At 52.9% G+C, this 27,487-nt stretch overlaps 1 protein-coding gene across 4 annotated transcripts in view; it reads left to right on the forward strand.

The window, feature by feature from the left end:
* DLG5 (discs large MAGUK scaffold protein 5) overlaps positions 1-23,526 on the forward strand; it is a 100,559-nt gene extending 77,033 nt beyond the window's left edge. For 2 of the 4 annotated variants that reach the window (XM_079138785.1, XM_079138786.1), the window contains 12 exons: positions 57-180; positions 578-722; positions 2,475-2,587; positions 3,149-3,238; positions 3,480-3,630; positions 6,030-6,195; positions 6,298-6,431; positions 7,062-7,208; positions 8,555-8,738; positions 9,319-9,467; positions 10,190-10,360; positions 12,314-14,222. In XM_079138785.1, the coding sequence (XP_078994911.1) occupies positions 57-180; positions 578-722; positions 2,475-2,587; positions 3,149-3,238; positions 3,480-3,630; positions 6,030-6,195; positions 6,298-6,431; positions 7,062-7,208; positions 8,555-8,738; positions 9,319-9,467; positions 10,190-10,360; positions 12,314-12,548 (1,809 nt within the window). In that variant the 3' untranslated portion in view covers positions 12,549-14,222. Of the gene's footprint in view, positions 1-56; positions 181-577; positions 723-2,474; positions 2,588-3,148; positions 3,239-3,479; positions 3,631-6,029; positions 6,196-6,297; positions 6,432-7,061; positions 7,209-8,554; positions 8,739-9,318; positions 9,468-10,189; positions 10,361-12,313; positions 14,226-19,669; positions 19,814-20,039; positions 20,168-21,002; positions 21,113-21,531; positions 21,642-22,915 lie in introns of those variants that run through there. The other 2 variants (XM_079138787.1, XM_079138784.1) reach the window with 2 other exon arrangements.
* The last annotated feature ends 3,961 nt before the right edge of the window (positions 23,527-27,487 follow it).

A 27,487-nucleotide genomic window follows, 5' to 3' on the forward strand; every position in this document is an offset into this window, starting at 1 on the left:
GGCTTGCGAACATTCCCACTGTCTCCAGAAAATACAGCTTGTCCTTGGTTCTACAGGAGCAGAAGTGCATCCCAGCTAGTGGAGAGCTGTCCCCAGAGGTCCAGGAGTGGTCCCCTTACTCACCAGGGCATTCCAGCCGGCACGGAAACCCCCCACTCTACCCCAACAGGCCGTCCGTGGGTGAGTGGGCTGGACAGGGGCTGGGAAGAGGGTCAGTGTGGACTCAGATGCATGGCCTCCAGGGAGAGGGGAGGCCCAGAGACTCAGAAATTGCTGCCTTGTCTCGATAGGTGGGTCTTACCTCCACATCATAGCCTAGTCATCAGTGCACTTTTCCTGTGGCAGCTTGGGCATTGTGCAAGAGGGCTCTCCCTTCTTACAGGTGGGGCAAGTCCAGTTGCCACAGCCACTTAGCAAATTGGTGGTTTCCCTATAATACTGTTCTTTTCCCAAAAAGGACTGTGACCACCACACTGGTGGACAGGATAGGGCTTGGGCAAGCCTAGGGCTGTCCAGGCAGGTGCTTTGAGGGGGCCGGCACCTTGGGGGCCATTGTTCTTACTCAGCTCATTTCTAGGCACTGTTCCCCGGAGCATGACCCCCAGCACTGCTGTGAGCTCCATCCTGCGGAACCCCATCTATACTGTGCGTAGCCACAGGGTTGGCCCTTGCAGCTCTCCGCCTGTGCCCCAAGATGCCGGCCCCCAGGGCTTGCCTCCCAGGTATGCAAAGGCACCTGACCCTTCCCTTGCCCTAGTTCACTAGTGCCACAGATGCAGAGAGGCTTCCTGGGCTAGCTGGGAGCTAGGAACAGGCTGTGTGGAGCAGCACTGGCACACAGGGACAGGGAACTTGGAGCTCCTCTGTGAGTTCACCAGCGTGGATTCTCAAAAGGCAATAGTGACAGTACTTCACGTCCCAGTTGCTATGCTCAGACCTTCAGCCACACCTTCTCTCACCACACAGCAGCCTTCTGAGCTCAGTACTATTCTATTGCCTCCATTGTAGAGATGAGCGCTTTTAAAAGTGGAGGGGGGGGAAGATTGTTCAGGGATCATTTTGGTATTTCGGTGTTAGAAAACTTTCTTGGGGGGCTGGGGAGATAGCTCAGTTGGTAGAGTGCTTGCCTCGCATGCACAAGGCCCTGGGTTCAATCCCCAGCACCGAAAAAAAAAGAAAACTTTCTTGGGTTATGTAAAGCACTGATGAATTTGTTATTAAACAGGAAACAAACAGTTTTTTTAAAAAGTGAGTGGGCCAAGAGTCAAGATCACTCTTATTCATTTGGCACATTTTTATTGAGTACCTTTTATGTTCCGAGAACTGAACTCGTTCTGAGGGGAGACCGTTGGTGGACCACGGAGATGAGCTTCCTGCTTGTGGGGTGCTTTTGTTCAAGTGTGGGAGGCAGATAAAACTGTGTGGAGCATGTTGAACTGGTGCTGAGTGGCTCTGAAGACAGTGAGCTGGGGGACAAGTTGGAGTATGACTGAGAAGATGCTGGCCTGTACATTGAGTGGTCAGGGAGGGCCCCTGTGGCAGAAGGGCAGCTACTGTGACCAGAAGGATGAAAAGAAACCAGCTCCACAAAATGGGTGGGGCACCCGGGCAGAAGAGTCCCGGATGCTGAGGTCCCAACTCCTGGAAGCAGTAGGGTGGAAACTTGGCCTGTGGGCAGTGACTCAGGAGGGGACCCCAGGTTGTCCAGCACAGAGACTGTAGGACCAGCAGCTATAATAAAGGTTTGGAGTTTCTTTTCCCTCATTTTTTTTTTTTAATCCCTTCAGTACCAGGGATTGAACCCAGGACCTTAAGCGGGTGGGAAGTGCTCTAACCGAGCTACACCCCAAGTCCTTTTTATTTGTTATTTTGAGATGTGGTCTCACTAAGCTGCCCAGGTTGCCCTCAAACTAGGGATCCTCCATCTCAGCCTCCCAAGTAACTGGGAGCATACACAGCCATCACAGCCTGGCTAAGAGCTGGGGTTTTATTCGGAGTACGGTGGAGACCACAGGAGGATTTTAAGCAGGAAGGTGGCATCTCTGCACATAGCCAGGAAAGACGCTGTGGGAAGCTGACTGCAGGGCCTGATGTGGGCGAGCCTGGACTCTCTGCCACCCACCCGCTGTGAGCGAGGGTTGCAGTACCCTCTCCGAGGTTCTTGGTGCCCAGGCAGCCTCTCCCTGCCCGTCTTTCTGGGCCTGCCTGGGCTGCGGAGCCTGTTCTCCTTCTAGCAGTCCCTTCCTTCCAGTGAGCCGGATCTGTCCCTGCTGTTGACCTGGATGTGACTCTGGCTTTCCCTGTGCTTGTGGTCCCCCCTCCTGCTTGAAGGCCCTCTTGGATGCCACCTCTGAGAAGTGGGGCAGTCTGCTGTCCTGGGCCTGTGGTGAGGGAGGCCTAGGCAGTTGCTGTTTATCCCTGGTGACCACCTGTGGTCCTGGTCCTCACAAACCTCCGCTCTGGTTCTCTCCCAGTGTCCAGCACCAGGGCCGCCTGAGCCTAGACCTCAGCCACAGGGCCAGCGGCGACTACGCTGAGATGAGAGCGTCCCACGGGTCCAACTCGCTGCCCTCCAGCGCCCGCCTCGGTAACTGCTGCTTGGACCCTGGTCTGCAGTGGGCACCTGCATCGTAATGCCCGGATCTCCTGGCGGTCTGCCCACAGGAGCTCCTCTTTCTCCGGAGGCCGAGCGCAGCTCCTTCCTTGGAGGGCCGATGCCCTTTGCCTGCAGCCTGCCTCGGTGGCCCCTTGGATCCTTGCTTCCTCCTCCTGAGCTTGTTGGCTGTCCTGGGGTGTTTGTATGGCTCCTCACTTAGGAACAGTATCACCCAGAGGAGAGGCTCATATGGCCTTTTAGGAGACCGTGGGGGAATCTTTGGTGTTGGGGGAGCAGACAGAGCAGCTGCCTGTATCACAGGGGGTACTGTTGAAGCTTGGGTGCTCCTGTTCTGGAGACTCCAGGCCTGCCCCGTTCTTCCAGTACTAGAGACCAAGTGTCTGTTTCTCGAGACTGCTCCACATCCAGGCTCCCTCAGGGTGGCGAGGCAGGCCCAGCTTTGCGTGCTACCATGCTGACTGCCAAGCCACATGAGGGTGTGGGGGTGGTGTCATATCACAAGGCCTGATGGCCCGTCTGCTTTTGGAACAGGGTCTTCGAGTAACTTGCAGTTCAAGGCAGAACGCATTAAGATCCCATTAACGCCCAGGTACCCTCGCTCTGTCATGGGCTCTGACAGAGGTAAGAACTTGTGGGCTCACCGTCCCCCTGCTCATCCTACTGCCTCGCTTTGTCCTCACAAGGGTTCCCTGGGCGAAGCTGGTAGTTTGCTGGTCCCTTTAGTCTGTGGTTGGAGGCGTCCTGAGCCCAGGCCAGGCCTGGTGCTGTGGGTGGTAGGCAGCTGCAGCCCAGCATCTGACCAGGGATGTGCCCTGCAGTTGACATGGGGCCCCGTGTCCTTGCTTCTCTCTTCTCTTGGCAGGTTCATTGTCACATTCCGAATGCAGCACTCCTCCTCAGTCACCCCTCAACATCGACACCCTGTCCACCTGTAGCCAGTCCCAGACCTCAGCCTCCACGTTGCCCAGAATTGCTGTCAACCCCGCGTCCCTCGGGGAGCGGAGAAAGGACAGGTGAGTGTGCATGGGCACCCGTGGCCTGGGTGAACCAGTGGGTGATGGCACGCGTGGATAGCGAGCCAGGGCTGGGCTGCAGGGCGGGGCGGGGCTTGCTGGCAGGAGTAGCAGGTGTTGGCAAGTTCTGCTTTGATTTGATCCAGGTCTCGGCCAATCTAGTTTCGGTCACCTGTGTGCCTTGTTCCAGTGAGTCACTGCTATTTTCTGTGGGGCACTCGTGCAAGAACTGTGGCCCAGCCTGGCCCCTGCTGGGAGGTGGTGCATGTGTCACCTGCAGCCAAGCATTCCCTCAGCAACCTCCTGCTCACAGGAGCCAGGGACTGCCCCAGGAGAGGGGAAAATATGCGTGTTCCTGCCCTCCGGTGCTGTCGTGTAATTAACGAGATTTAACACATGTGTGCTGGCTGAGCAACATACTAATTAAACATCTTCTCTTTCCTGATTCTGAAGTTCACAGTCGACTCAGTATTGAAACTCAAGAGTTAGAAAAGTAGAAAGAAGAAAAATATTACATGTAGCCTCTCCAAACAGAAATTCGCTCATGTTACACACACACACTCTTTTAATGCATGTTTTATTATTTGTCATTTTATACACATGATAATATCTCTTAGTATTATTTTTGTTTCTTTTTTTTGGTGTGGTACTGGGAATTGAACCAGGACCTGCCTTGTGCTAGGCACATACTCTACCACTGAGCTACATCACCAGCCCTAACATTATATTTTAAGTGATTTAGAATATCATAAGTATAATTTAACCTGTTTTAAGAAGCAACTTTGTGGTTCCAAGAAAACCTGTGTGCATAGAATGTAAAATTTAAACCGTTCAGAAAATGAAGAAATAAAGATCACCTCAGATCGCCACACTCATTCTTTGGCAAGGCCCTCCATAGAAATCTGCGTATGTGTAGACGTAAACGTGTGTGGGCGGCTCCCCATGGCATTGTCCCATCTGCCTTTGCACTCCATGGTGCGTCCCTGCTGCTTTGGGCAGGGCCATTTGTAGGGGCTTTTACGTGGCCCATATGAGTCGGGTACCTGCTCCTTTATGCAGATACATGTTTTGTGTGGAGGTGTAGCAGAGGACAGGGTAGTCACAGTGAGGAACCAGCAGCCATGGACAGAAGCCAGCTGTACTGCCCCTGTGGGCTGGCGCAGAAGGGCAGCCTTGGCCCACTCTGTGGGATGGTGTCGGGGCGGCTGCTGGCTACAGGTTCTTGCAGCTCTAAACCACTTGGCTCTCTCAGTGCAAGTTGGGTCGCGCAGGTGACAGTCGTAGGCCAGGTCGGACTGTCTGAGTTGGAGGGCCAAGGGAAGAATTACAAAACAGGCAAGTTTGGAAGATAGGGGTGAGCCAAGAACTGTAAGCATTTCAATTTGTACTATTCTGAGAGGGCCAGGCCCTGAGCAGCGGGACTCAGGCCGAGGCCTGCCGGACTTGTGGGCTGCCGCACTTCTGAGACCCTACTCATCCCTTGCCACACAGATCCGTCCACGGGCTCTAGAGGGGACTCTTGGTTTTTGGTCTCACTTTCTTTTTCCCGCCCCAGAGGAGGAAGGCTGAGGGCTGGTGGAGCTCGGGCGGCAGTGGGAGGGCTTTGTGTTGCTCGCTGTCTTTTTTTCTGTGCGTTGTAGGTGTCTGGGTTGTCTTCCTTCTCTGAGTGTCCCTTCTCTCCTTTCCAACCTTGGTGCCATCCAGATGTCTCTTCCGCCACAGATCTCTTCTGAGGCTCCCTATGGCCACCAGGCCCAGGTCTTCCTCGCTGAGGAGTCTGAGGTTGGCCTGACGTGAGGCTCCCCTGAGCCCCTGCCTCCTGGTGCCCTTGGGCAGCAGGTGCATGGTCACAGCCTTGCTCTCTGCCTCCTTCTCCTCCTCCTCCATGGCTTGGGTTTGCAGCAGCTTAGTTTCCATGATCAGTTTGCATCACCTTCTGTAGCCAGTTCATATGAAGACTGATTCTTTTTATCATCTCTTCCTGGAGGGAGCCTCATCCCGGGAGCCCTCTCTTTTCCCGGGGTAGCGGGGGAATCATGAGAACCCCTCCCCCAAGGGTTGTCAAGTGCATGCTGTGAGGCAGCTTCTGTCATAAAATGGAGATTGGTGTGTTTTCTCCCATGTGCATTTCAATGTTTCTGGTTCCCACGGGCCATTCTGTCTTTGGGGCGGTGTGTTTCCTTGTCCGTTTGGGTGTGCTGCGTTTGTATCGCATGGACTTTTGGGAATGTGTATCCTTTGTCATCCCAAAGCTGGTTCATCGTGTCCCCATCCAACCGTGTCATCACAGCAGCAGCTGACTCCAGGGCCTTCTCTCTACACCTGAGCGCATGCCTGATCTGCCTCCCCGCTCCTGTCCTTTGTGTCTGAGTCCTCAACACCTTTGGCTCTTTTCCAAGGCCTTACGTGGAGGAACCACCGCGCCACGTGAAGGTACAGAAGGGCTCAGAGCCGTTGGGCATCTCCATTGTGAGTGGAGAGAAGGGCGGGATCTACGTCTCCAAGGTGACCACTGGAAGCATCGCCCACCAGGCTGGCCTTGAGTATGGGGACCAGTTACTTGAGGTAAGAGGGCGTGACACTTCTCCTCCCCTGTGAAAGCAGTGCTTGAAGTCCACGTCCACAGCTCCCGCCCCATCCCTGAGCCCACCCTGGGTGTCTCTCCAGTTCAATGGTATAAACCTGCGGAGTGCCACAGAGCAGCAGGCCCGGCTCATCATAGGGCAGCAGTGTGACACCATCACCATCTTGGCCCAGTACAACCCGCACATGCACCAGCTTGGCAGCCACTCCCGCTCCAGGTGAGTGCTGGGGTGGAGAGGTGGGTGTGGTGGTGTGCTGGGGAGACCTGGCATGTGCACTGCAAATTCTGGAGGTTCTGTTGCTGGTGAGGGGAGCTGACCAGGCTTGGGCTTTGGAAAAAGGGTACATATGGAGAGGATCTCTCTTCCTGCTGTGGGGTGTGGGAATAGGTAGGGGCCTGTGGTAACCAGGAGCTGAGGCTCTGGGGCAGGATTCACACACAGTGCTTGGCTCTTTCCATGAGCAGATGTCAGATACCTGCCTCTATTTGTCCCTGTGCTATGGGTCACAGGGTAGAAGATAGGAGGGGCAGTGTGGCCTATAGGGTCCTACTGCACAGCTCAGAGGCAGGATGCAGAAGCTGGGAAAAGGGACAGTGACCTCATGTGTTCCCTAGGCTGGATGCCTTTGTAGAGGACTCCTGAGTTGGAGACAGGCAGTCCTGTGGGGCAGGTGACACAGTCCAAGCTCCTGATGTATCTGCTCTTCCAGGGCCCAGAGCTGGGTGACCTGTTACCTATTTGCAGTGCAAACCCAGTTGCCCCTGGAGAGGGCACATCCCTGGGTGGTGCCTGCTGCATTTTATGTGCCATGTGCTCCTGCTTACTCCTTTTGTCTTCCTTCCCCAGCTCCCACCTGGACCCTGCTGGTGCCCACTCCACTCTCCAGGGCAGTGGTAGCACCACCCCCGAGCATCCCTCTGTCATTGATCCGCTCATGGAACAGGACGAGGGCCCTGGCACACCCCCGGCCAAGCAGAGCACCCCCTGCTCCAGGTCAGCACATGCATGCTATGGGCTTGTCATCTGTCCCCCTAGCCCAAGTGGGACGGAACACATCCCTTAGGGTTGTGAGTGCTGGGCAGCGGGTCTCTCACTGTGCTGCTGACCACATACCCAGGTGTCCAGGGCTTAGGGTGGGAGACGCTTCCTTTTTCCTTCTTCCCTTCCTTCTTCTCATCTTTCCCTTATTTTCTCACTCATTTGTCACCCTCCCTTTTCTTTCTCTCTTCCTTTTCTCATTCACTCTTTTTTGCCATACCTTTATTTAATTAATTTATCTTTATGTGGTGCTGAGGATCAAACCCAGTGCCTCACACGTGCTAGGCAAGTGCTCTACCACTGGGCCACCACCCCAGCCTCTCTCAGTCACTTTTTCTGATTCTTTCTCTAGACACAACCCCATAGTCATTACCCAGCCAGGCCCTAGGTTTCTGGCCATCAGCAGCATCATTGTTCCCAAGGAGGTGACAGGCCAGGGCCCAAATATGTGTAGCCAGTTACAGTGCTGTGAGGTCAATAGCTGGCTGCTGTGGGGAAACACAGCAACCATGGAGCAAGGAGAAGCTAGGTGCAGAGGTTCAGGGTGAGCAGGAGGAGGCAGGAGCTCTCCTGAGAGCTGCATGCCCATCAGCCTGGCCTGGGCCTGGAGGAACCTGGGGAGGGCCACCCAGTCCAGGCACAGGACAGTCACTCAGGCCTGCCGGGGGACACTTTTCCAGCAAAGCCTCAGGATCACACAGAATGAGACCGGCTCTGTATTCTTTACTATGTCCCATTGGAACTTACCTGCAACAAAATTTTAATCATCGGCTGGTTTCCCTCCTGAGAGTCCTTTCATCAGTCCCCACTGCTGTCCTGCTCCCTCCTCTTGGTTTCTCTGCGAGCCTGTTTCCGGCTGCCCTCACTGCTCTAAGTTCTCCTTGACAACTGTTGGTGCAGCTCCTGGTCTGCAGACATTGCCCAATGAGCCGCTGTGCTCTGGACAGTGAGACCAAAGTTTCCTTTCTTTAGGCAGCACCGAGGCAGGTGAGCACAGTGCAGATGGGGGACACCTCCCAAGGCAGGAAAGCGATGACTGGATCTGGAAGCAGGGGCGCTGGCTTGACCTCTGTCCCCAGTTGGCTTTGTGACCTAAGCCACGCTTCCACCCTCACTGCCCCTCGGGCTCCTGCCCTGTGCATTGCATCAGTAGGACTGGAGCCTGCGGCGAGACTACCCCTGGGCAACCTGGGTTCTGAGACCTGTGAAGCAAGCAGAAGCAGTCTGGGCACTAGCCACTTATTTCCATGTCCTCCTCCCACCTTGTGCCTAATTGAGTATTTCATTTTCCTTCCCAAAAGGATCATGGGAGATGCCAACAAGAAGACCCTGGAACCACGCATTGTCCTCATCAAGAAGTCCCAGCTGGACCTTGGGGTGCATTTGTGTGGTGGGAACCTGCACGGGGTGTTTGTGGCCGAAGTGGAGGATGACAGTCCCGCCAGGGGTCCTGATGGCCTGGTGCCAGGGGACTTGATCCTTGAGGTGAGTACTGTTGAGTGGGCTAGGCCACTGGCCCTGTGGTTGGGCTGGTGTCATCCCAGGTGGTACAGAAGACAGAGGAGCATGCCCCTCACCTGGTGACCTGGCAGGGCTGATTATTCATCTTTGTGAACCTGCAATGCTACTACACCCCTCTGGGATGTCATTGGGCAGCAAGGCAGGCCACCCAGAGAAGGTGAGGGCTCAACCCTGACTCTGGCCTTGGTCGCTGAAAGGAGATGCTCCTCTTGCCAACAGCAGGTCTCTGAGCTGGGGGAGGCTGCTGTGTCCTCGGTGGCGCTCCTGTCTTCTGGGGAGATGGCTCACAGATAGTAAAGGTAGTTTCATAAGCAAGAGGCAGGGTCATAATTTGAAAAACCTTACTTGAGGGTTTTCCTGGGAGAAGCTGTAAAGGGCAGAGCAAACTCTCTGCAGCAGATCTCAGGCTCTGGGAAGATCACAAGGACCTGGCGCTCCCTGCACAGGACAGGTGGGCAGAGTCTCTGATCAGATCAGGGGTTGAATTTCCACTTTGCCTATTGGCCACTGCCCTTCTGAACCCAGCTTCTCTGTCCCTGGACAGTATGGCAACCTGGATGTGCGCAGTAAGACGGTGGAGGAGGTGTACGTGGAGATGCTGAAGCCCAAAGACACTGTCCGCCTGAAGGTGCAGTACCGCCCTGAGGAGTTCACCAGGGTCAAGGGCCTGCCTGGCGACAGCTTCTACATCAGGTACCAGTAGCTGGGGATTCAGGGCCAGGGCAGGGGCTCTCAATGGAGACTGCTCCTGGCGAATGAGTACCTTTCTGCTCTGTACCCAAGGCTAGAGCTGTGATTGGCACTACTTGTGCCCAAGGTAGGATACTTTTGAGTTAGAAAAGTGCTTGAGAGCCTAAGGAAACATTTGGGCTCCCTCTGTGTGGTTAAGGGCCTGGCACATTTCGAGGCTGCAGAACCCCATTTTCCTTTGATCTCCCCATGACCAAGATCTGCAGAGCCCTCTCAGTGCATGCAGGCTTCAGGTGTCTGTCGTGCCCTTAAATGCTATTTGGAACATGGCTCGTGGGGATGGCATCAAGCGTTTTCTGGGAGGAGTTGGAGCTTTCTTTGCTTTTCTCGAGATTGAGACCACAAGAAGTATGAGAGTGCTGATGAGTGCTCCGTCCTGTCCTGAGGGCGGGAGATGTGTGGCTCCCTCTAGGAGGTTTCCTCTAACAGCCAGGGGCTGTGACTCCTGGGAAAGACCTGTTTGGAAGGGGAAGATACAGCATGTTCCTGGGCTAGAAATTCCCTCAGTTTTGGGGAGGACCGCGGAAGGTGTCCTGCCTGGGAGCCACCCGGGATGGGATCCTGCTCCTGACAGAGTCGGGAGCAGAGCAGAGAGTGGACCCGGGAGTCTGGCAGCCAAGTCTTGTGGCGCATCCTGATGGAGCTCCCTCCATCCCTTGGTCCAGGGCCCTGTACGACCGGCTGGCGGAGGTGGAGCATGAGCTGAGCTTTAGGAAAGACGACATCCTCTACGTGGACGACACTTTGCCTCAGGGCACATTTGGGTCCTGGATGGCATGGCAGCTGGACGAGAATGCCCAGAAGATCCAGCGCGGGCAGATTCCCAGCAAATATGTGTGAGTGTCTCTCCCTGTCTGGGCCACAGGGTCCACAGCCACAGATCTGTCCTATAGGGTGAGGCCAGGCTCGGGCCACTGGAGGACAGAGTCTGTTGCTCATGTCAGCTTCTGGGCTATCCCTGTTGCCAATGTCAAGTATCCAAAAAATCTGCTGGTAGCACAAATCAGAGTGCAGAAGCCCAGTTGTCAGTCAGGAGGCATTATTATTTTTATTTTTAAATTTTTTTTAGTTGCCAGTGGACCTTTATTTATATGTGGTGCTGAGAATTGAACCCAGTGCCTCACATATATGCTAGGCAAGCACTCTACCACTGAGCCACAACCCCAGCCACATAAAAAGGCATCACTTTTTTTCAAAGAGATTTATGGAACTATAATTCACATACCATACAACTCCCCAAGTGCACAATTCAGTGGTCTTCAGTACGTCCACAGATATTTACAGTTAATTTTAGGGTAACTCCATACCCATTTGCCTTACCTATGTTTGTTTCCTGTTGCTGTTACTAAATACCTGAGACAAGGTGATTTACAAAGAAGAGAGGTTTATTTAGCTTTCATTTGTGGAAGCTAGAAGTGTAAGATTAGGGTGCCCCATCTGTTTGGCCTCTGGAGAGGGTCCCCAGGCTATATCACAGTGTGGGAGGGAAACACAGGGGACCAGCCTTGGGCACAAGGAGAGGTCACATGGCGAGATAGGAAGGAGGGGGCTCAGGGGCCAGGCTTGACCTTGAGATAACTCATTCTTACAGAATCTGTGGTCCCATGAGAACTACCTTAATCCCTCCCAAGGGTGGAGCCCCAAGGGACCTAACCACCTTCCACTAAACCCTACCTCTCTTTGAGGCGTGGTGCCGGGGAGGTAGTACTGGGAATCAAACCCAAGGGTGCTGTACAACTGAGCTGATCCTTAGCCCCTTTTATTTTTTTATCTTTTTTTGCTGGTGTGGATGCATTTTTTTCCCCACATTTTTTGTTGGTGCATTATAGTTACACGTAGCAATGGGATTTTTTTTGCATATTCTCACATGCACACAGTGTAACAATTTGGCCAGTATGACTCCCCAGCACGTCCCGCCTCCCTCCCTGCCTTCCACCCCTTGGTCCCTTTCCTCTGCTGACCTGCCTTTGATTTCTCTGAGATCTGCCCCCACCTTTCCTTTTTCCTCTCTAGCTTCCCCATATGAGAGAACACATGATCCATGACCTGAGTTTGGCTTATTTCACTTACCATAATGGTCTCTAGTTCCATTCATTTTTCTGAAAGGGACATAATTTTAGTTTTCTTTGGGGTTGAGTACACTCTGTGGTGTGTTATTCTATCCATTCATTCCTCCGTTGATGGACACCTAGTCTAGCCCCTTTTATTTTTGTGATGAGTCTTGGTAAAAGTTGCTGAGGCTGTCCTTGAACTGGTGATCCTCCTGCCCCGGCCTCCCAAGTCACTGGGTTACAGGGTCTACTACCCACGCCCCTACCTCAACATGGCCACACTGGGGACCTGGACCCTTGGGGGACACACTCAAACCACAGCATACCCGTCGTTTTTGTCCTCCCCTCTCCCTCCGGCCCTCAGCCCTGAGCAGCCACTAATCACATCTGGACTCTGTGGAGTCCTCGTTGTGGACCTGGAGGGACTGGAATGGCACCGTGTGGGGCCTTGTGTGTCCCGCTTTCCCTGTGCACCCTGCAGCCTATGGCCCTGCACCGGTCCGTTCCCAGGCAGGAAGCGTGACTTGTAAGGGCACCGGTGAAGCTGCCCTAGCTGCTCCTTCTGACACTGAGATGGGCTCATCCTAGTGGCCATCCCCCTGCTCTGAGAGTCTGCCCCGGTTCCACCGCGGTACCCAGGGTCCTTGTAGTGTGGGGAGGCCTGGCTACCCTCACTGGGAGCGGGCAGGGGTCTGTCCCCATGGTCCTCCCCAGCATTGCCATTCCCTGTGACTGCAGGATGGACCAAGAATTCTCCAGGAGGCTCAGCATGTCTGAGGTCAAAGATGACAGTAGTGCTGCAAAGACGCTGTCTGCGGCCGCTCGCCGGTCCTTCTTTCGAAGGAAGCACAAGCACAAACGCAGTGGGTCCAAAGATGGGAAAGACCTCCTCGCCTTGGACACCTTTTCCAACGACTCCATCCCACTCTTTGAAGGCAAGTCACCTAGTGCATTTTCTAGTGCAGTTTGCTGAAGCTTCACAACAGGGACTTTGACACAATAGAGGTCTCCTTGGCTTTTGTGCATAAGCCTCTCCGTCTTAGCCTCCCCTTCTTCCTTCTTTAAAAATCAAGTGGACACCTGCATAGATCGGGGGGTGCTGCTGTCTTCAGAATCTTCCAGCCATGAGGTGTGGTTTCCATCCCCAAGGTCTCGTGGCCACCATCTGTCATTACAGCTCCAGCCATCACATCTGTGCTTCAGGAGGAAAGGCACAAGTCAAAAGTGTGTCTCAGCTGTGTGTGCCTCTTTAAACAGTGTATCTGAAAACCCTCCCTGTGACTTCCACTTACCTCCCCTTGGCCATTCATATCCGCAAGAGACACCTAATGGCCTGTTTAGCAGGAGGCTGCCGACCTGGGCGACACAGATTCCTGTAGCAAGGCAGAAAGAAGGGGCAGGTATTGGGTAGGCCAAAAGCCATCTCTGCTTGGTGCATTGCTTCTTGGGTGTGCTTGGTAGTGACCTGGGGCTGCAGGTCCTTGGCCTTTCTGGCCTAGCTCCTCTATTCATCAGTGATTCTTACAAGATCCTCCCGAGGCAGGCTGCGGGGCCAGGGCTGGAGTTGAGGATCAGGGAACGTCAGACATTCCTGGCACGTGGGCCTGGTGGAAGGGGTGCGTTTGTCCTGTGAAGCAGGGGGCCCTCGTGAGTGTGGCTCCCGGACCCTGCGTGTCCACTGTCTAGAGTGCACGCCCTCCCAGGTGGACACAGTGCTGAGCACTGCGCACTAGAAGGCAGGACTGCTGCCTTCCCTCTCTGTCCTAGCCTCCCCCTCTTCCTTCTTTAAAAATAAAGTCTCAGGCCTCATGGGATCATGGTCCACTCTCACCCTCAGACCGTAGCCCCTAGGCCACGTCTGGTCTGCTGCCTGTTTTTGTACAGTCGATGAGCTAGCCGATGAGCCAAGTATGGGGCTCTACATTTTTAGACATGATAGAAACGACCCTTAGCCTTTTAGTGATAACTGGCCCAATCTTGCCTTTTCAACTATAAAGTCTAAAATGTCTGCTGTCTCGCCCGTTACAGACTCAGTCTGCTGACCTGCCAATCAGGGCCAGGTTTCTCTCTCCTTTTTCTTTTCTTTCCTTCGATCTCTGCTCTCTGAGTCCCCCGACTCTCTTCTGGAGTCGTCACCTGTGGTTTGTGGTGGCGTATGTATAGTGGCTGTATCTTTGAAAAGCACCCATTTTCCTGTTCTTCCTGTAGCTCTTTAGGTTTCAGGCACTGTTTATTTTGAATCATCGTCAGGTACAGTTGCACCTTCCTGGCAGGTTGACTCTTTCATCGTTGCACGATGTACTTTTTCAAGTATGGTTTCTCACCCCAGAGTTTCTTTTGATATTTGTGTTTTCACACCAGTTTTCTCTGTTAGCGTTCTCGAAGTTCCTCTCTTTTTTCTTTTAAACTTTTCCGTGGATTTATACTTACATATTTCTTATAAGCAGCATATGTTTGCTTTTTAATGACTGTGGCAGCCTCTTTGTAAAAATTTTTAGCAAAGTGTGACATGTTCGCAAATCACACGTACATTTCCGAGATAGGGAGCAGGTGGGTTTTCATGATGAATGCACCTGCAATAATCACGGGTTTTGTTTGCTTGCCTTGTGGGACTGGGGATGGGGTGCCCCACCGCTGAACCTCGCCTTTTTTATTTTGAGACAGGGTCTGGCATGGTTGCTGAGGCTGGCCTCAGTCTTGCAGCTCCTGCCTTGGCTTCCCAATTAGCCAGGATTATGCTTGTGAGCCATTGTGCTTGGCGTCTTTGTTTAATCAGAGTATTTAGTCTGCGATGGAAATGTAATGTACACTTGCCCTCTTACTCTTTGCTTTTTATTTGTCCAACATGTTTTATGTTTCCTTATCTTTCCCTTCCTGCTATTTTTGGGATCAATCAACTATTTTTTTATTCTGTTCGCACCCTATCCGTTGTTCTTATTTTTAGCTCTTTTGTGGGGGGGGGGGGGTTCAGCAGTCCTCACAGGGTGCTGTGTTGACTTCCTGCTAAGGTAAGACATCACTGTGACTGCTTCCCTTCCCTAATGACACTGGGCCCTCTAAAATCCATTGACCACCTTCCTGACTTTTGTATCATTTCCCCTTTTTTTTTTTTTTTTTTTTTTCCTGTTGCTGGGGATTGAACCCAGGGCCTTGTAAGACAAGCACTCTACCCACTGAGCTATATCCTCAGCTCTAATTTCCATTTTAATTCCACATGCTTTGAACCAAGACAGCATTACGGATTTGCAGCACAGTCATTTTTAGAGCAGTTGCTCTTTTCCCCACCCGTTTCTTCCCACAATTCTGTGCTTCCTTCTGCTCTGGTTTGTTTGTGCTGAAAAGTTCCCTTGAGCATTTCTTGCAGCGCAGGTTCCTTGGTGATTCGTTTTCTCCCACCGTACAAGGCACCCTAACTGGAAGACAGTTTTGTCTCAAAACGTCAATTTTACATTGGGAATGTTCATTGGATGTGGAACGTATGATTGGTGTGTACTGGGGTCCCTGCTATCTGTGAGTGGTCGGTTCTAGGCCCTGGCTGCAGGTAAAATCTTCAAAGGCTCAATCCTTTACATAAAATGCCCCGTATTTTCATATAAATACGATGTAAATCGCGGTTAGATCGTATTGCCTGGGAGGAATAATGAGAAAAGTCGGCAGGTGGTCAGCACACATGTAATTCCCCCCAAACGTTTTCCATCTGCAGAAGAATTCATAGGCACAGAACCCAGGGACCTGAGGACTGGCTGTATTTCATTCATCACTTTAAAGGTGGTCTTCACGGTCTCTGGCTGGCTGTGTTAAGTTTCCTGTGACTGCCATACAGTTAGCCACAGGCTATGTGACTTAACACACGTGTCCTCTCCTTGGCTCTGGAGGCCAGAAGTCCAGACTCAGTGTCCTGGACTGAAATCGAGGGGTCAGCAAGGCTGCACCCGTCAAGGTTCCAGTGGAGCCTCAGTCATCTCTGCCTGCTCCTGGTGACTGTCCCCATTTCTCTGCTGGTGGTCACATCACCACTGTATTCAGACCTCTCTGTTTTCACATTACTTTCTCCTTCATGTAGGCCTGTCCCCAAACTCCCTCTGCCTCTCAGGACATACACGAGGGCTTTAAGGGCCCACGCTGCTGATCTAGGACAAGCCCCTCCTCCTGAGCGCTTTACCTCTTTATAAAAGGCAGCAGCCCCAGGTTCTGGGGCTTAGGAAGTGAGCCAGTCCTGGGGGCATGCGGGGGCTGCCCCACGGTGTTTCTGGGGAGGGTGGGCTTTCTCTTGGTTTGTGCATAAAGTCACTCCCCAGTGAGCACCTTCGGTCCCTCAGCATTCACGGGTGGTGTTGCCGGCGTGCAGTACTCCTGGCGGTTCATCCTGCTCACATGGTTCTTGGCACTTTTTCCATCTGTTAGATTGATGTCATGGCTGATTCCTGCCGTCGTTCCTTTGAATCTGTTTCTGTGCCCTCTCTTGTGCCCTCATTCTTGGACCAGCCCTGGGACGACGCCTCTGTCTTCTGCCCTTTGTGCCCCTGTACTTTCCATCTTTGTTTTTCTCTCTCCAAGCTTCAGCCAGCTGCATATCTTCTGCTGACCTTTTTCCTGTACGTTATCACACTTTTCTGTCATATCCAGTATGTTTCGAGTTTCAGAAACTGCCTGTTTAGCTCTGGAGTTTCCATTTGATTCCTTCCTAGGAAGCTCTAATTCCTTGCTGAGATTTCCCTTGTGTGCTTTCTTTCTCTTTTTTTGTGGGGGTGTGGGGGATTGAACTCGGGGGCATTCAACCGCTGAGCCACATCCTCGGCCCTATTTTGTATTTTATTTAGAGACAGGGTGCTTAGCACCTCGCTGTTGCTGAGGCCGGCTTTGAACTCGAGATCCTCCTGCCTCAGCCTCCCAAGCCACAGGAATCATAGGTGTGCGCCATAGCGCCTGGCCTCTTGTGTGCTTTCTTAGAGTGTGTTTGTAATGACTGTCTGGTTACTGCCACATCCAGTCATCCCCAAGTCTCTATTATCTTTTTGTTTGGAATCTTGGACATTGTTGATTGAAATGTCAGAACTTCGGTCTCAGGATGTCCAAGCCCTGGGTGATGTTCCCGACTTCTGGAGCAGGCTGGACCTCTTCTCCAGGGCCAGCACTGGCAGCAACCCACCTGGTCCAGGCAGGGGCTGAGATGGCCTTGGGCTGGCAGCAGCTTTCGTGTAGTTGGGTTCACCCTGGTCCCAGGGGCCCTGGGCCAGCCGAGAGCCTGAGGTGCTGCAGAGGCCCCTCCTCCTTTACTATTTCCCTTCAGTACTGTGGGACTGCGGGGGCACTCGTGGCTTGCTTAGAGCTGTCGCCTCTTGCTCCTCGTAGGTCCAGAATGTGGCAGCTGGTGTTTGGGGAAAACTGCTCATATCAGACTCAGTTCTGTGCCTCTACCCTTCCCTTTGGAATTATGGCTCCTCGGTTCCAGTTGCCTCAGCTGTCCTAAACTCCATGAGTCTCACCTGTCTTGGAGAGTCCCTGGCCTCTTGGCAGAAGCCCTCTACCTGGGTTGGAAGCACATTCATTCAGACTCTTCAAAAGGAGTAGCATGGATCAGCATGGTGCCTCTAAACTACCCAGGGGAGAGGAGTTACAAAACATTTATAGGATCGTGTCTTTTTTGTTGTTGTTGAACACACACATAAAACATTTACACATATGCATGCACACACACACACCCACAATGTATTTTCTAGTGTTTTCCAAGCATATAGCAATCCACTTACAGAAATAACACACGGAAGGGTAAACTTCAGCTCACAGTAGTTGTGGCTTCTGAGGAGGGGGCTGGGGATGGGCAACAGGAAGGTGCTGGCTTCAGCTGTGAGGGTCTCATTTTTAAAAGAGTAGTTGCATGGGGGCTCCAGGGCAGCAAGTGTGCCCACCAAGTCCTCCCCCTGCTTTTAAAATAGCAGGTCGGCAGGCTGGTCGGCAAGGGCCACCTAGGAAACCGGGTGCATGTGGATGATCATCAACCTTGGAACTCCCCGTGGTGGGGTGCAGCGAGGGCAGAGAGCCTTGTCCCTTCCTCCCGGGCACTTCCCATGGGCCTGCTGTGCCTGTCACAGCATGGCTGCTGCCAAGTTCCTGGCCCCCCCTCTTTCCTGGTTAGCCTGTTCTGCAGGGCTACTCAGGTTCTGCCTACCCAGCCGGTCCTCCTCACCACCTACCTCCCGTCCGCCCTCACCGTGACCCAGCTCAGCCTGCTGTCCTCGGGGCCTGCCCTGCGGTCTCTGCTTCCTCCCATCCAGCCTCAGCGCTCTGCACCACGACGCCCCCAGGCCCCCTCCTCTCTTGCCTAGAATCAGGCAGCGCTCACCCTGGTGTCTGGTGTTGCCATCTCATGCCCGCGGTCAGAGTGTGAGCTCTTGAATGGCTGGGATTAGGCTTTACACCTTCTGTGTCTGAGATGCCAGCACAGGCTGTACTCCAGGTAGATGCCAGGAAGGACTGTGCTCGCTGGTTGTGGACTGTGCTTGCTGGTTGTGGACTATCTCTTCCTGCAAGGATTTTCTTGTGCATGTGGTAGGAGAGGAAGCTCACTACGTGTATCAACTAGGATACTGGCCTGACTGCTTTGAGACCAAATGGCCGTGCCTACAGCCAGATGGGGAGCTCATTTCTCTGCCACATGCAAGTCCAGCTGAAGGATGGTCTCAGGTGAGGCAGCTCTGCCCCAGGGACCATCTTCGGACCCAGGTCCCTTCAGCTGCATGGCTCTGTCATTTCTTCTTGTTTTTCCCCCCACATTTTTTATTGGAGCATCATAGTTGTGCACAATGATGGGATTTGTTGCTACATATTTGCAGGTGCACAGGAAACAACAATATAGTTTGCCCACTACCATTTCCCAGCACTTGCCTCCTCCCTCCCTGTCTCTCATCCCTGGTTTCTTTCCTCTACTGATCTTTTTTTTTTTTTTTTTTTTTTAATATTTATACATGGTACTGAGAATCGAACCCAGTGCCTCACACATGCTAGGCAAGCACTCTACCACTGAGCCACAACCCCAGCCCCTGATTTCCCTTTTTCATGAGATCCCAGCCCCCTTTTTTTCCCCTTTGTCCTCTCTAGCTTCTGCAAATGAGAGAAAACATATGACCCTTGACCTTCTCAGTTTGACTTATTTAACATGATGGTTTCTAGTTCCATCCATTTTCCTGCAAATGACATAGCTTCGTCTTTCTTTATGGCTGGATAAAATTCCATTGCATACATACCACATTTTATCTATTCATATCTCAATGGCCACCTAGGCTGATTCCCTACTTTAGCTATTGTGAATTGTGCTGCTATAAACATGGGTGTGCGTGCATCTCTGTAGCATGACGACTAATTCTTTAGAATACAGACCGAGGAGTGGTTATGACTGGGTCATACGGTGGTTCCATGCCTCGTCCTTTGAGGAGCCTCCATACTGATTTCCATAGTGGTTGTATTCATTTACGCTTCCACCAACAGGGTGAAAGTGTTCCTTTTTGTCCACATCCTCTCCAGCATTTATTATTATTTGTATTCTTGATGACTGCCATTCTGACTGGGGTGAGATGAGGCTTTGTCATTTTAAGGGCTGTCCCCATTTGCATGGTCAGAGGTAGTCCACAATACCCACCCATTCTGGCCCATGGGCAGGGGCTTCAGGGGCCTCCCTCTGTCACCCACTGGGCACCTCTGTGTCACACAGTCACACCTGCCTGTGTCAAGGAGGCTGTGGCCTTACCTCTGACAAGCAAAGAGGAAAGGAGATGCTGGTGGATGCAGCAGGCCTGGGATCCCTAAGAGACAAAGTGCTGAGATGGTCAGCCCCCAACTGCCTGCGTATCCTCGGAGGCGGGGGTGTGTGTGCGCTTCAGGAGCAGCTGTGCCCTGGTGTGCCCAAGAGGTGGGGCTGCTGGTGCCAGTACTGGGGAAATCCCAGGAACACCAGGCGAGCTTGCCACCCTCCCTGGCTCCGGGTTCATGAAGGGGGTGCGCCTGCCCAGGGTGAGGTCAGCGGGCAGGGGTGCCCAGTCCGACTCCCGCCCTCTGTTCCATGCTGGGCCAGTGACACTGCCATGCTCTCTCCCTCAGATTCAGTGAGTTTGGCCTATCAGCGGGTCCAGAAGGTGGACTGCACCTCCCTGAGGCCTGTTCTGATCCTGGGGCCCCTACTGGACGTAGTGAAGGAGATGCTGGTAAACGAGGCTCCTGGCAAGTTCTGCAGATGCCCACTTGGTAAGGGGTGCCCTCTGTGCCCACTGGGCTATGTCTGTCCCTGTCCACCTGCCTCCCTGGTCAGGCTTGGTAGACAGCACTGGTACCAGACCACGTGTGTGCCGGACCCCTGCTGACTCAGAACCTGCCTGTGACCTCCAGAGAGAGGACGGCCGTGCAGTGTTCTGCCCCTCCGTCAGGGCGCTGCAGGCCCTGCTGCTCTGACCTCTACGTCGGTGCCTTGCAGAGGTGATGAAGGCCTCCCAGCAGGCCATTGAGCGGGGCGTGAAGGACTGCCTGTTTGTCGACTACAAGCGGAGGAGCGGCCATTTCGACGTGACCACCGTGGCGTCAATAAAGGAGATCACAGATAAGGTACCTGTGGCCTGAACCGAGGCCCAAGCACCTGGGGAGCCCTGGGGTGCATGCTCCTGAGGCATGACTAGCACACGAGTCACCTGGGGGTATTGTTAGAGCTGCCCACACCACCTCTGCCCCTCTGAGGGGGTCTGAGAAGACCCTGGGATGCTGGGGAAGGCCTCTCATGGGGCATCCCAGAATGGGGGCCCTGCAAGCAGATGCTGAACTCATGGGCACAGTTTTAGGGACAGGGAGCAACCTCCTTTCGGGTCCTTTGCCCTCAAGAAAGCCAAAAGCATGTTCTGATGCTTCTGATGTCCTGGAGTTCATGCACCAGGCAGCATGAGGAGGGGGACAACTACACGGTGTGTTGGTGAAGCAGCCACTCATGAGTCTCGGGGGACCTGTGGGATGTGTTTCAGTCACGCCACACAAAGGCACATATTCCCCTTCTCCTACCAGAGTCCCTTCCACAGTCTGGCAGAGTATCTGTGAGATTGGGATGGGACAGGGCTTAAAGAAGGTCCATGCATCGAGGCAGAGGCAGGACAGGAAGTTTGGAATTGGGCTGGCCAGACCCTACTCAGCCCTGTTCCCGGCCGTGACAGCTGTCAGAATTGCCAGTGTGGGGAGATGTTCCTGGGTGAGGTCTCCCTCCAGGTCATCTGTGTGGCCTTCCTGAGAGACTGGTTCCGCTGCCTCTTTGCATCTCGAGGGAGGGAGGTAGAGCTGAATGAGGCCAGGGCAGGGGGTCCCCTTGGTGTCAGAAGAGCAGCCCTGGAGGCATCTGCAGAAGACTGCTCCCCCACCCCCCACCTGCCCTCCACACTCACTCTGCACCTACCCCCAGAACCGACACTGTCTCCTGGATGTCGCCCCCCATGCCATCGAGCGCCTGCACCACATGCACATCTACCCCATCGTCATCTTCATCCACTACAAGAGCGCCAAGCACATCAAGTAGGTGCCTGGCCCCTTCGGCTCAACCAGGGCTACGCCAGGGGTGGCTGTGGCCAGCCAGCATGGTTCCTGAGCGTGGCCGTCTTTGTTTGCATGATTTCCCTCCTCCCCTCCTCCTCCCTTTCCTCCCAGCATGCTCCCCAGAAGGCCAGAGGAATAGGCGATTGGGTCTGGGTCTGCTTGGTCCTGCCCACGACTGTCCCTCCCCACTTGGCCTTTCTGTGCTGTGCGCTCCCGCGTGTGCTTGGGGCCACCTGGCCTGTCTGTGCACGTGCTGGGTGCCTGCTTTCCCAGCAACCTGCTTTATGAGGGAGGACCTGCCTCTGCCCCTGCCTTGCTGGAGCCCCTGCCACACTGAACAAAGACAAGGGTTTGAGGGAGACTTGAGGCTCAGCCTGGTTGCCTGACTGTTCCAACAGGGAGCAGAGAGACCCCATCTACCTGAGGGACAAGGTGACACAGAGGCATTCCAAAGAGCAGTTTGAGACAGCTCAGAAGATCGAACAGGAGTACAGCAGGTACTTCACAGGTAGGTGCCCCAGCCTGGCCAGGGGTGTGGACAAGGGCTTCCACAGCTGGCTTTGTCAGAACAGGTGACAGCCACCCTCCTGCACAGGTGAGATGTTGGGACTGCAGTGGCATGCGGTGCCTGGGTTTCCACAGGGAGGAGCGTGAAGCCCACTGACTGGCGTCAGGTCGTGGTCTGGCCTGGCCTGCCCCAGTTTTCCGCATGCAACGGTGGGTGCCTCACAGCACGGCACCATGCAGCACAGCTGCGGTGTCCCTGGCAGATGGGAAACCTGAGAGCCCCACTCCCCCATCCGGGCCAGCAGTGCACGTGGCTACTGTCCCCTGCCCCTCCAAGGGAGGCCAGTTTTTGCCCTGGGCTTTGGTGAGGGAAAGCTGCACTCCGGCCATCTCTGCTTTGTAAAGTAAACCAGATCTACAGAAGCGGGGCTCCAGCTTCGCCTTCTGAATCTCAGCCGCTGGTGTAAAAATCAGCCTCCTGTAGGGGGTTAGCATTGCGGCCAGAGAGAGGAGGGGGCAGGGATTTTAATTCTGTTGTGCACTGTCGTGACCTGGAATGGTGCTTCCTGCCTACAGGAAGCCCGGGCCCCGCAGCCAGCTTGGTTCTATGTGTCTGTGCATGCATGCCTATTTTATTTCCACTTCACCGCAGCCTGGTGCTCTAGTCACATACATAATCAATTCCTAGAGAAGTGAAATATGAAAATGCTAGAACTTATAAAATCCCTTTTTTTTTAATTGGATTCAACTGACAAAGTCGCACCACCCCATTTCCAGAGCATTCTCAATGCTCACTGCTGCTTTCCGGGTGCTCCTGTCACAGCCGGGAGGCTTTGCTAGCCACGCCGTTCTGTGGAGCACGCTGGGAGTAGCCCTAATCTGGTCTCGGTGGTTCCCTGGCACTGGCCCTCACCTTTGCTGGAACTCTCCTCCAGGCCACGGACACCTGGTTCCTTAGACTCCTCCTTGTCTCCCGCAGAGTCCCCCTGCTGAAAGGCCATTGCCACATGCCCCCAGGCCAGCCCCAGCCAGGGTGCCACTGTAGTGGGGCGGGCAGTTTATCTGGGGGTTGTCAACTCCCTAGGGGGAATTTCTTTTCCTCCTCTTGCCCAGTTTCCCGAGGCCAGAGGAGAGTTGAGTCGGGGTGGGACAGGCGCCCTGCCTTGCTCAATGAAGACAAGCACATAGTAGAGTGGGCACACTATTCAGTGGCCTCCAAGCGGGTGTTTCCTTGGAGCTCAATGGCCTGTGTGTGTTCGGGGGGCTCTTCTGCAGGGGTCGTCCAGGGAGGAGCCCTGTCCAGCATTTGCACTCAGATCTTGGCAACGGTCAATCAAGAACAAAGTAAAGTCCTGTGGATTCCCGCCTGCCCGCTCTAGGGGAAGTGGACACCAGGAGGTGACTTGACCAGCCTGCTGGTGGGGAGACTGGCTTGCTCTTCTCCAGCAACTGAAAACAGAAATGGGTCTGTTTATAGACGTGCAGGGGAAGGATCCAGAACCAGGACTCCAGAAACACCTCCTTGGTAGACGGGGTGGTGGCGGCACGGATCTGGGCCCAGGCCAGCAGACTGCTCCTCTCACATGTGCTTTAAGACAAAGCAGAAAACGCAAAAGACTTGATAAGAGGGGTACAACACCCACCTTTCTATAGCCAGCCGATCAGAGATGCTGCACAGAGAGCCTTTCAGATCACAAGTTTACAAGCCTTTTCTAAGTATCTGGTTGTTATGTTTACGTGGACGGCCCCGAGCTGCTGGTGCCCAGCCCCACCCCCTCTGCCACCCTGTCCCTTCAGTTTTGTTCCCGTCTTCAGCAGAATGACCCTGGAACCTCGCGGGGGCTGCCTTGCCTCAGGAGGTTCTTGTCAGTGGGACCAGAGCTTCAGCAGACTTCCTGCTCCTCGGCAGTACCTCTCCTGGAAAGACCTCGGGACTGCAGGTGCTCAGACTGCTTGGAGGTGGCAGAACCAGTGCCTGGGTGGGGACAACTCGCCGGGGCAGCGTTTTCCTCCCACACCAGGGGAGGCGACCTCGGCATCCTCACAAGCTCGCCTCTTGGCCTCTCCCTCCCGTTTCCCCTGCCCCCAAACGTCATTGGTCTCCCGGTTCTTCTCCAGTTGCGTTTATTATTTAAGCATTGTGTGTTGTCCATCAGGGCTTCCTGGGGTCTCAGTGACATGGCTGGGACCTGGGTGGGGTGGCCGCATGCCATGGCTCCCCTCGAGGTTCTGAGAGTCCCGACAGCCCTTTCTCAGTGCAGCGTGGGCAATTTTGGATGTGAAAACACTCTTGTTTCAGATTTTGAATGAGAGCTTTTAGGGGGAGTTTAACGGTTAGCATTGCCACCATTGAAAATCTAAAAATAAAACCTGCAACCTTGTTCATCTTGGTTACAGGGTTCACGGCATGAACCTGACTTTGGTCTTCGTTGGGTTACTTTGGGCTTTGTTGGGTTTCTGTTGTTTTCTTTCTTTTGCACTTCTGATGCCGGATAAGTCTGGCTGAAGATTTGATGTGGTTCCTCCTTAAACTGTGTGTCCTGTTAATAGGTACTGTACCGGGCTCCGCGTAAGTGTCATTGGGGTAGGACCTATATTTTAATACTGTTCCTAACATTTCATTTTAATAGCAGGATGTCTTTGATTTGATTTTATTCTTTGTAATTCTAGAAACTAGATCGTAGTTTAGCCATTACTGACATTTTTAAAAAAGGGATATATTTTCTTGCACAGCTGTTCAAAAGAAAAACAAGTTTCAGTCCTCAATGCTGTCCTTTGTTTTCCAGGTACAAGTTTTCTAGCTCAGACAACTGAGAAAAAATGTAGACCATTCTCGAGGCATTGCTTGCACGCTGTTTTTCTATGTTGCAGGCAGGTTGGGTTGTGATGGGCGGTGTGCAGGCAGGTACGGATCTGACAGCCTGGGATGTTCTGTACTAAAATGTTACTTTGTATCAAAAAGTTTTAGTACAACAAATAAAGGTCAATTTCAGTAACTTGTTGTGTGTAGATACCTGCATCTGCTTCTTTCTGCTGTCTCCCAGTATTCCTGAGTTGCAGAGTGTATTCCCCCTGTGGCTGGACTGGCTGGTGCCTGAGGTCCTTTCCTGCTCCTGTGGGCAGAGGTCCCTTTTACCTACTGCCATCAGGCTCCCTTCTTCCCCGTCCCATCTGACTGTCAGGTGTTCTAGCGTCTGCAGCGGGGTGGCTCGCAGGTATGTTCCAAGCCGTGAGCAGCAAAAAGGCAGTGAGCTAAACCCTCCGGGGTCCCTGAATATTCTCAGGCCGTGGACGGGAAGGGCCCACCTGGCATGGAACCATGTGGGTCCTCAAAGCATCATGTTGTGACATCACCCAATACTGTAGGGCCCTTGGTGCCGCCTGCTTGGGCTGGAAGTCCGTGTTCAGGGTGATGGGAAAGGGAATGGGGGAAAGTTGGGAGGTGTGGCCTGTGGTAGCTAGAGCTCCGGTGTAACTAGAATACTAAATAGCCCCTCGGAGAAGAAGATTGGCATGGGGGGTGTGTACAGGGATGTGGCTGGGGAGCAGGCATGCCTCGGACCATTTGACCCATAGCATTTTTTGATTTGGCGTTATTTTTTTAAAGGCAGTCTAGAGCAGGGAACATCGTAGAAAGAGTATCTTAATTGTGTCTGTTGTTGAGTCAGACATGAAGTACTGCTGTGCACCTACAGGTTGGGATTGGGGGATAAGGGAAGACCCAGCCCTGCAGCTGCAGGAGGGGCACCGTCTGGCCGCCTGCCTCCATGTTTATGCTGTGTTCTGAGCCTGGCTGGTTGGGTGAGGCCTCGAGATGTGAACAGAGGAGGCTGGAGAAGGGATGCTTAGTCTTCAGTGGTCCAGGGAAGCGAGGGCAAGAGCATGTCACGGATGTCCCCAAAAGAAAGGCAGCTGTGGCTTCCACTGAGGACTAGGAGAAGCCTGTGGTCTTCCTGCAAACTCACAGTGCTGTGAGGTGGCAGTGCTGTCGCTGGGATGCCCTTGTGGGGGAGGTCATGACTGAATGGAACCCAGAAGACAAAAGGGCCACCCCACCCCTGAATCTTGTGCATTGTGTCCCGCCATAGGAATGGACTCCAATATTCTTAAGGCACCTACTGTGTGCCAGACACTGTACATGGTGACTTACGTGCAGTATACATTTTCTCAGGATTTAAGTGCTTTATTAAATTTTTAATGGTATTTTGATTGTGGCATTTTTAAAAATTCAAATTAAAGAGTCTTGAGAGCAGTGAACTACCTATCTAAAGATGGCCAAACGTTGTCATTTTGAAACCAAAGAACATTCTATTTTAATATGCTCAGCCAGATATGCAAAACTTGATTTAAACAAGAGGCCTTGGGCCACAACATATACTGTATGACAGATGAAATAGCTGCCCTCACTATTTTCTTGCATTGGATACATTCTCAGAAAAAGCATGGATTTACCAAGTTTTATCTCCCCATGTTTTGCCATGAGTTGTATTTAGATATTTTATCACATTTCATCCTGCTTTAGAAAATATGTTTGGGTACAATTTCTAATCAAATAGTTTGGGACTGAAGCTCCCAGGGGCAGAATTCTCTGGATGCCAATAACAATGACAGAGATACTGGTTCACAGTGTGAAAGAACCTGTCTTCCATTTTATCTGATCCTGCTGATCTTGGGATGGAAACATGATGTTGTACCTCAATAAAATCTCTGCAGATGCTCTTGGGAGCTTAATGCGTATCCTAGTTTTGGAGGACATGTGCTTATCTGCTGGGGAAGAAATACAGGCTGATCTGCATCTCCTGGAGATTTTGTTTCTAGTGTCTTCAAAAGCATTTTGAGGAGGACTTGGGTTACTACCAACACAGCATTATAGATGGAGTAGCTGGAGTCAGACTTGGCATTTCTTGGCATAAACTCTGAGGAAGGATTTGGTGGCCAGACTATAATTTTGCCACATAGCGAACCAGGAGGTGAGCCATCCAAAACGTGGAAGGACAGGTTACTGACATAAAAAGTCTTCTGGGAGTAGGGAAGGGTTAACAGACTTGAGAAAGTGCTCCAAGGCAACAGGAGGAGGGGCGGTAGATAAGAGAGACTTCCATGGAAAGAGCACAGCATGGGCTAAACTTCACATTAACATTGTCCCCCATTCTAGAATAATCCACACTTCCCTGCCATTTAAAAGAATTTCCTGCAGTGTCCACAACAATAAGCGCCCCTCCCTCCCCCGCCCCATCATCATATAGTCTGCACACACTGGCACCTAACACTCCGGTCCTAGTCGTGAGAGAGCGCCGATCCATGCCTTTTCTTAGTGGCATGGAGCTTTTCTGTAAAGGCCACACAGGTTCCTTTCTTTACCATCTCTGCTTTCAGATCCTGAAGGGACCATTTCCCTTGCATCAGATACAGAGTCCATGGCCACCCATGTCCAGCCACAGCGAAGCAATATTGACATCATTCTGTGGTCCAGAGAGCTGTCCTTGGTGGTCACACTGTAAGAGTGATTATCACTTAGCATCAAAAAGGACCACCTGTGACCTGTGGGTTTTGAAGAGTCCCCGGAGAGTTCAGATCTCTGCTGAGAAGGTCGAAGTGGTTCCTGCAGTGGTTGATGACTGACTGGTTCTGGATCTTGACAGTTGAGATTAGATTAAAAGATACAGTCCCTCAATGCATATCCTACTTCCGGAGGGTGTATCTGCTGGGGAAGAAATTGTTCTACAGTTGTTTTACAATTGTTCACTGCACAAGACCGTATAGAGGTGGACACCCAAGGGCAGGTTGGGGAGCTGCCGAGAGTCCTTGCTGATCTCAGTGGCAAGATGAAAGGCACTGGTTGTTCCC

This window comes from Sciurus vulgaris (genome assembly GCF_902686455.1).
Source record: "Sciurus vulgaris genome assembly, chromosome: 4".
Classification (NCBI taxonomy): Eukaryota; Metazoa; Chordata; class Mammalia; order Rodentia; family Sciuridae; genus Sciurus; species Sciurus vulgaris.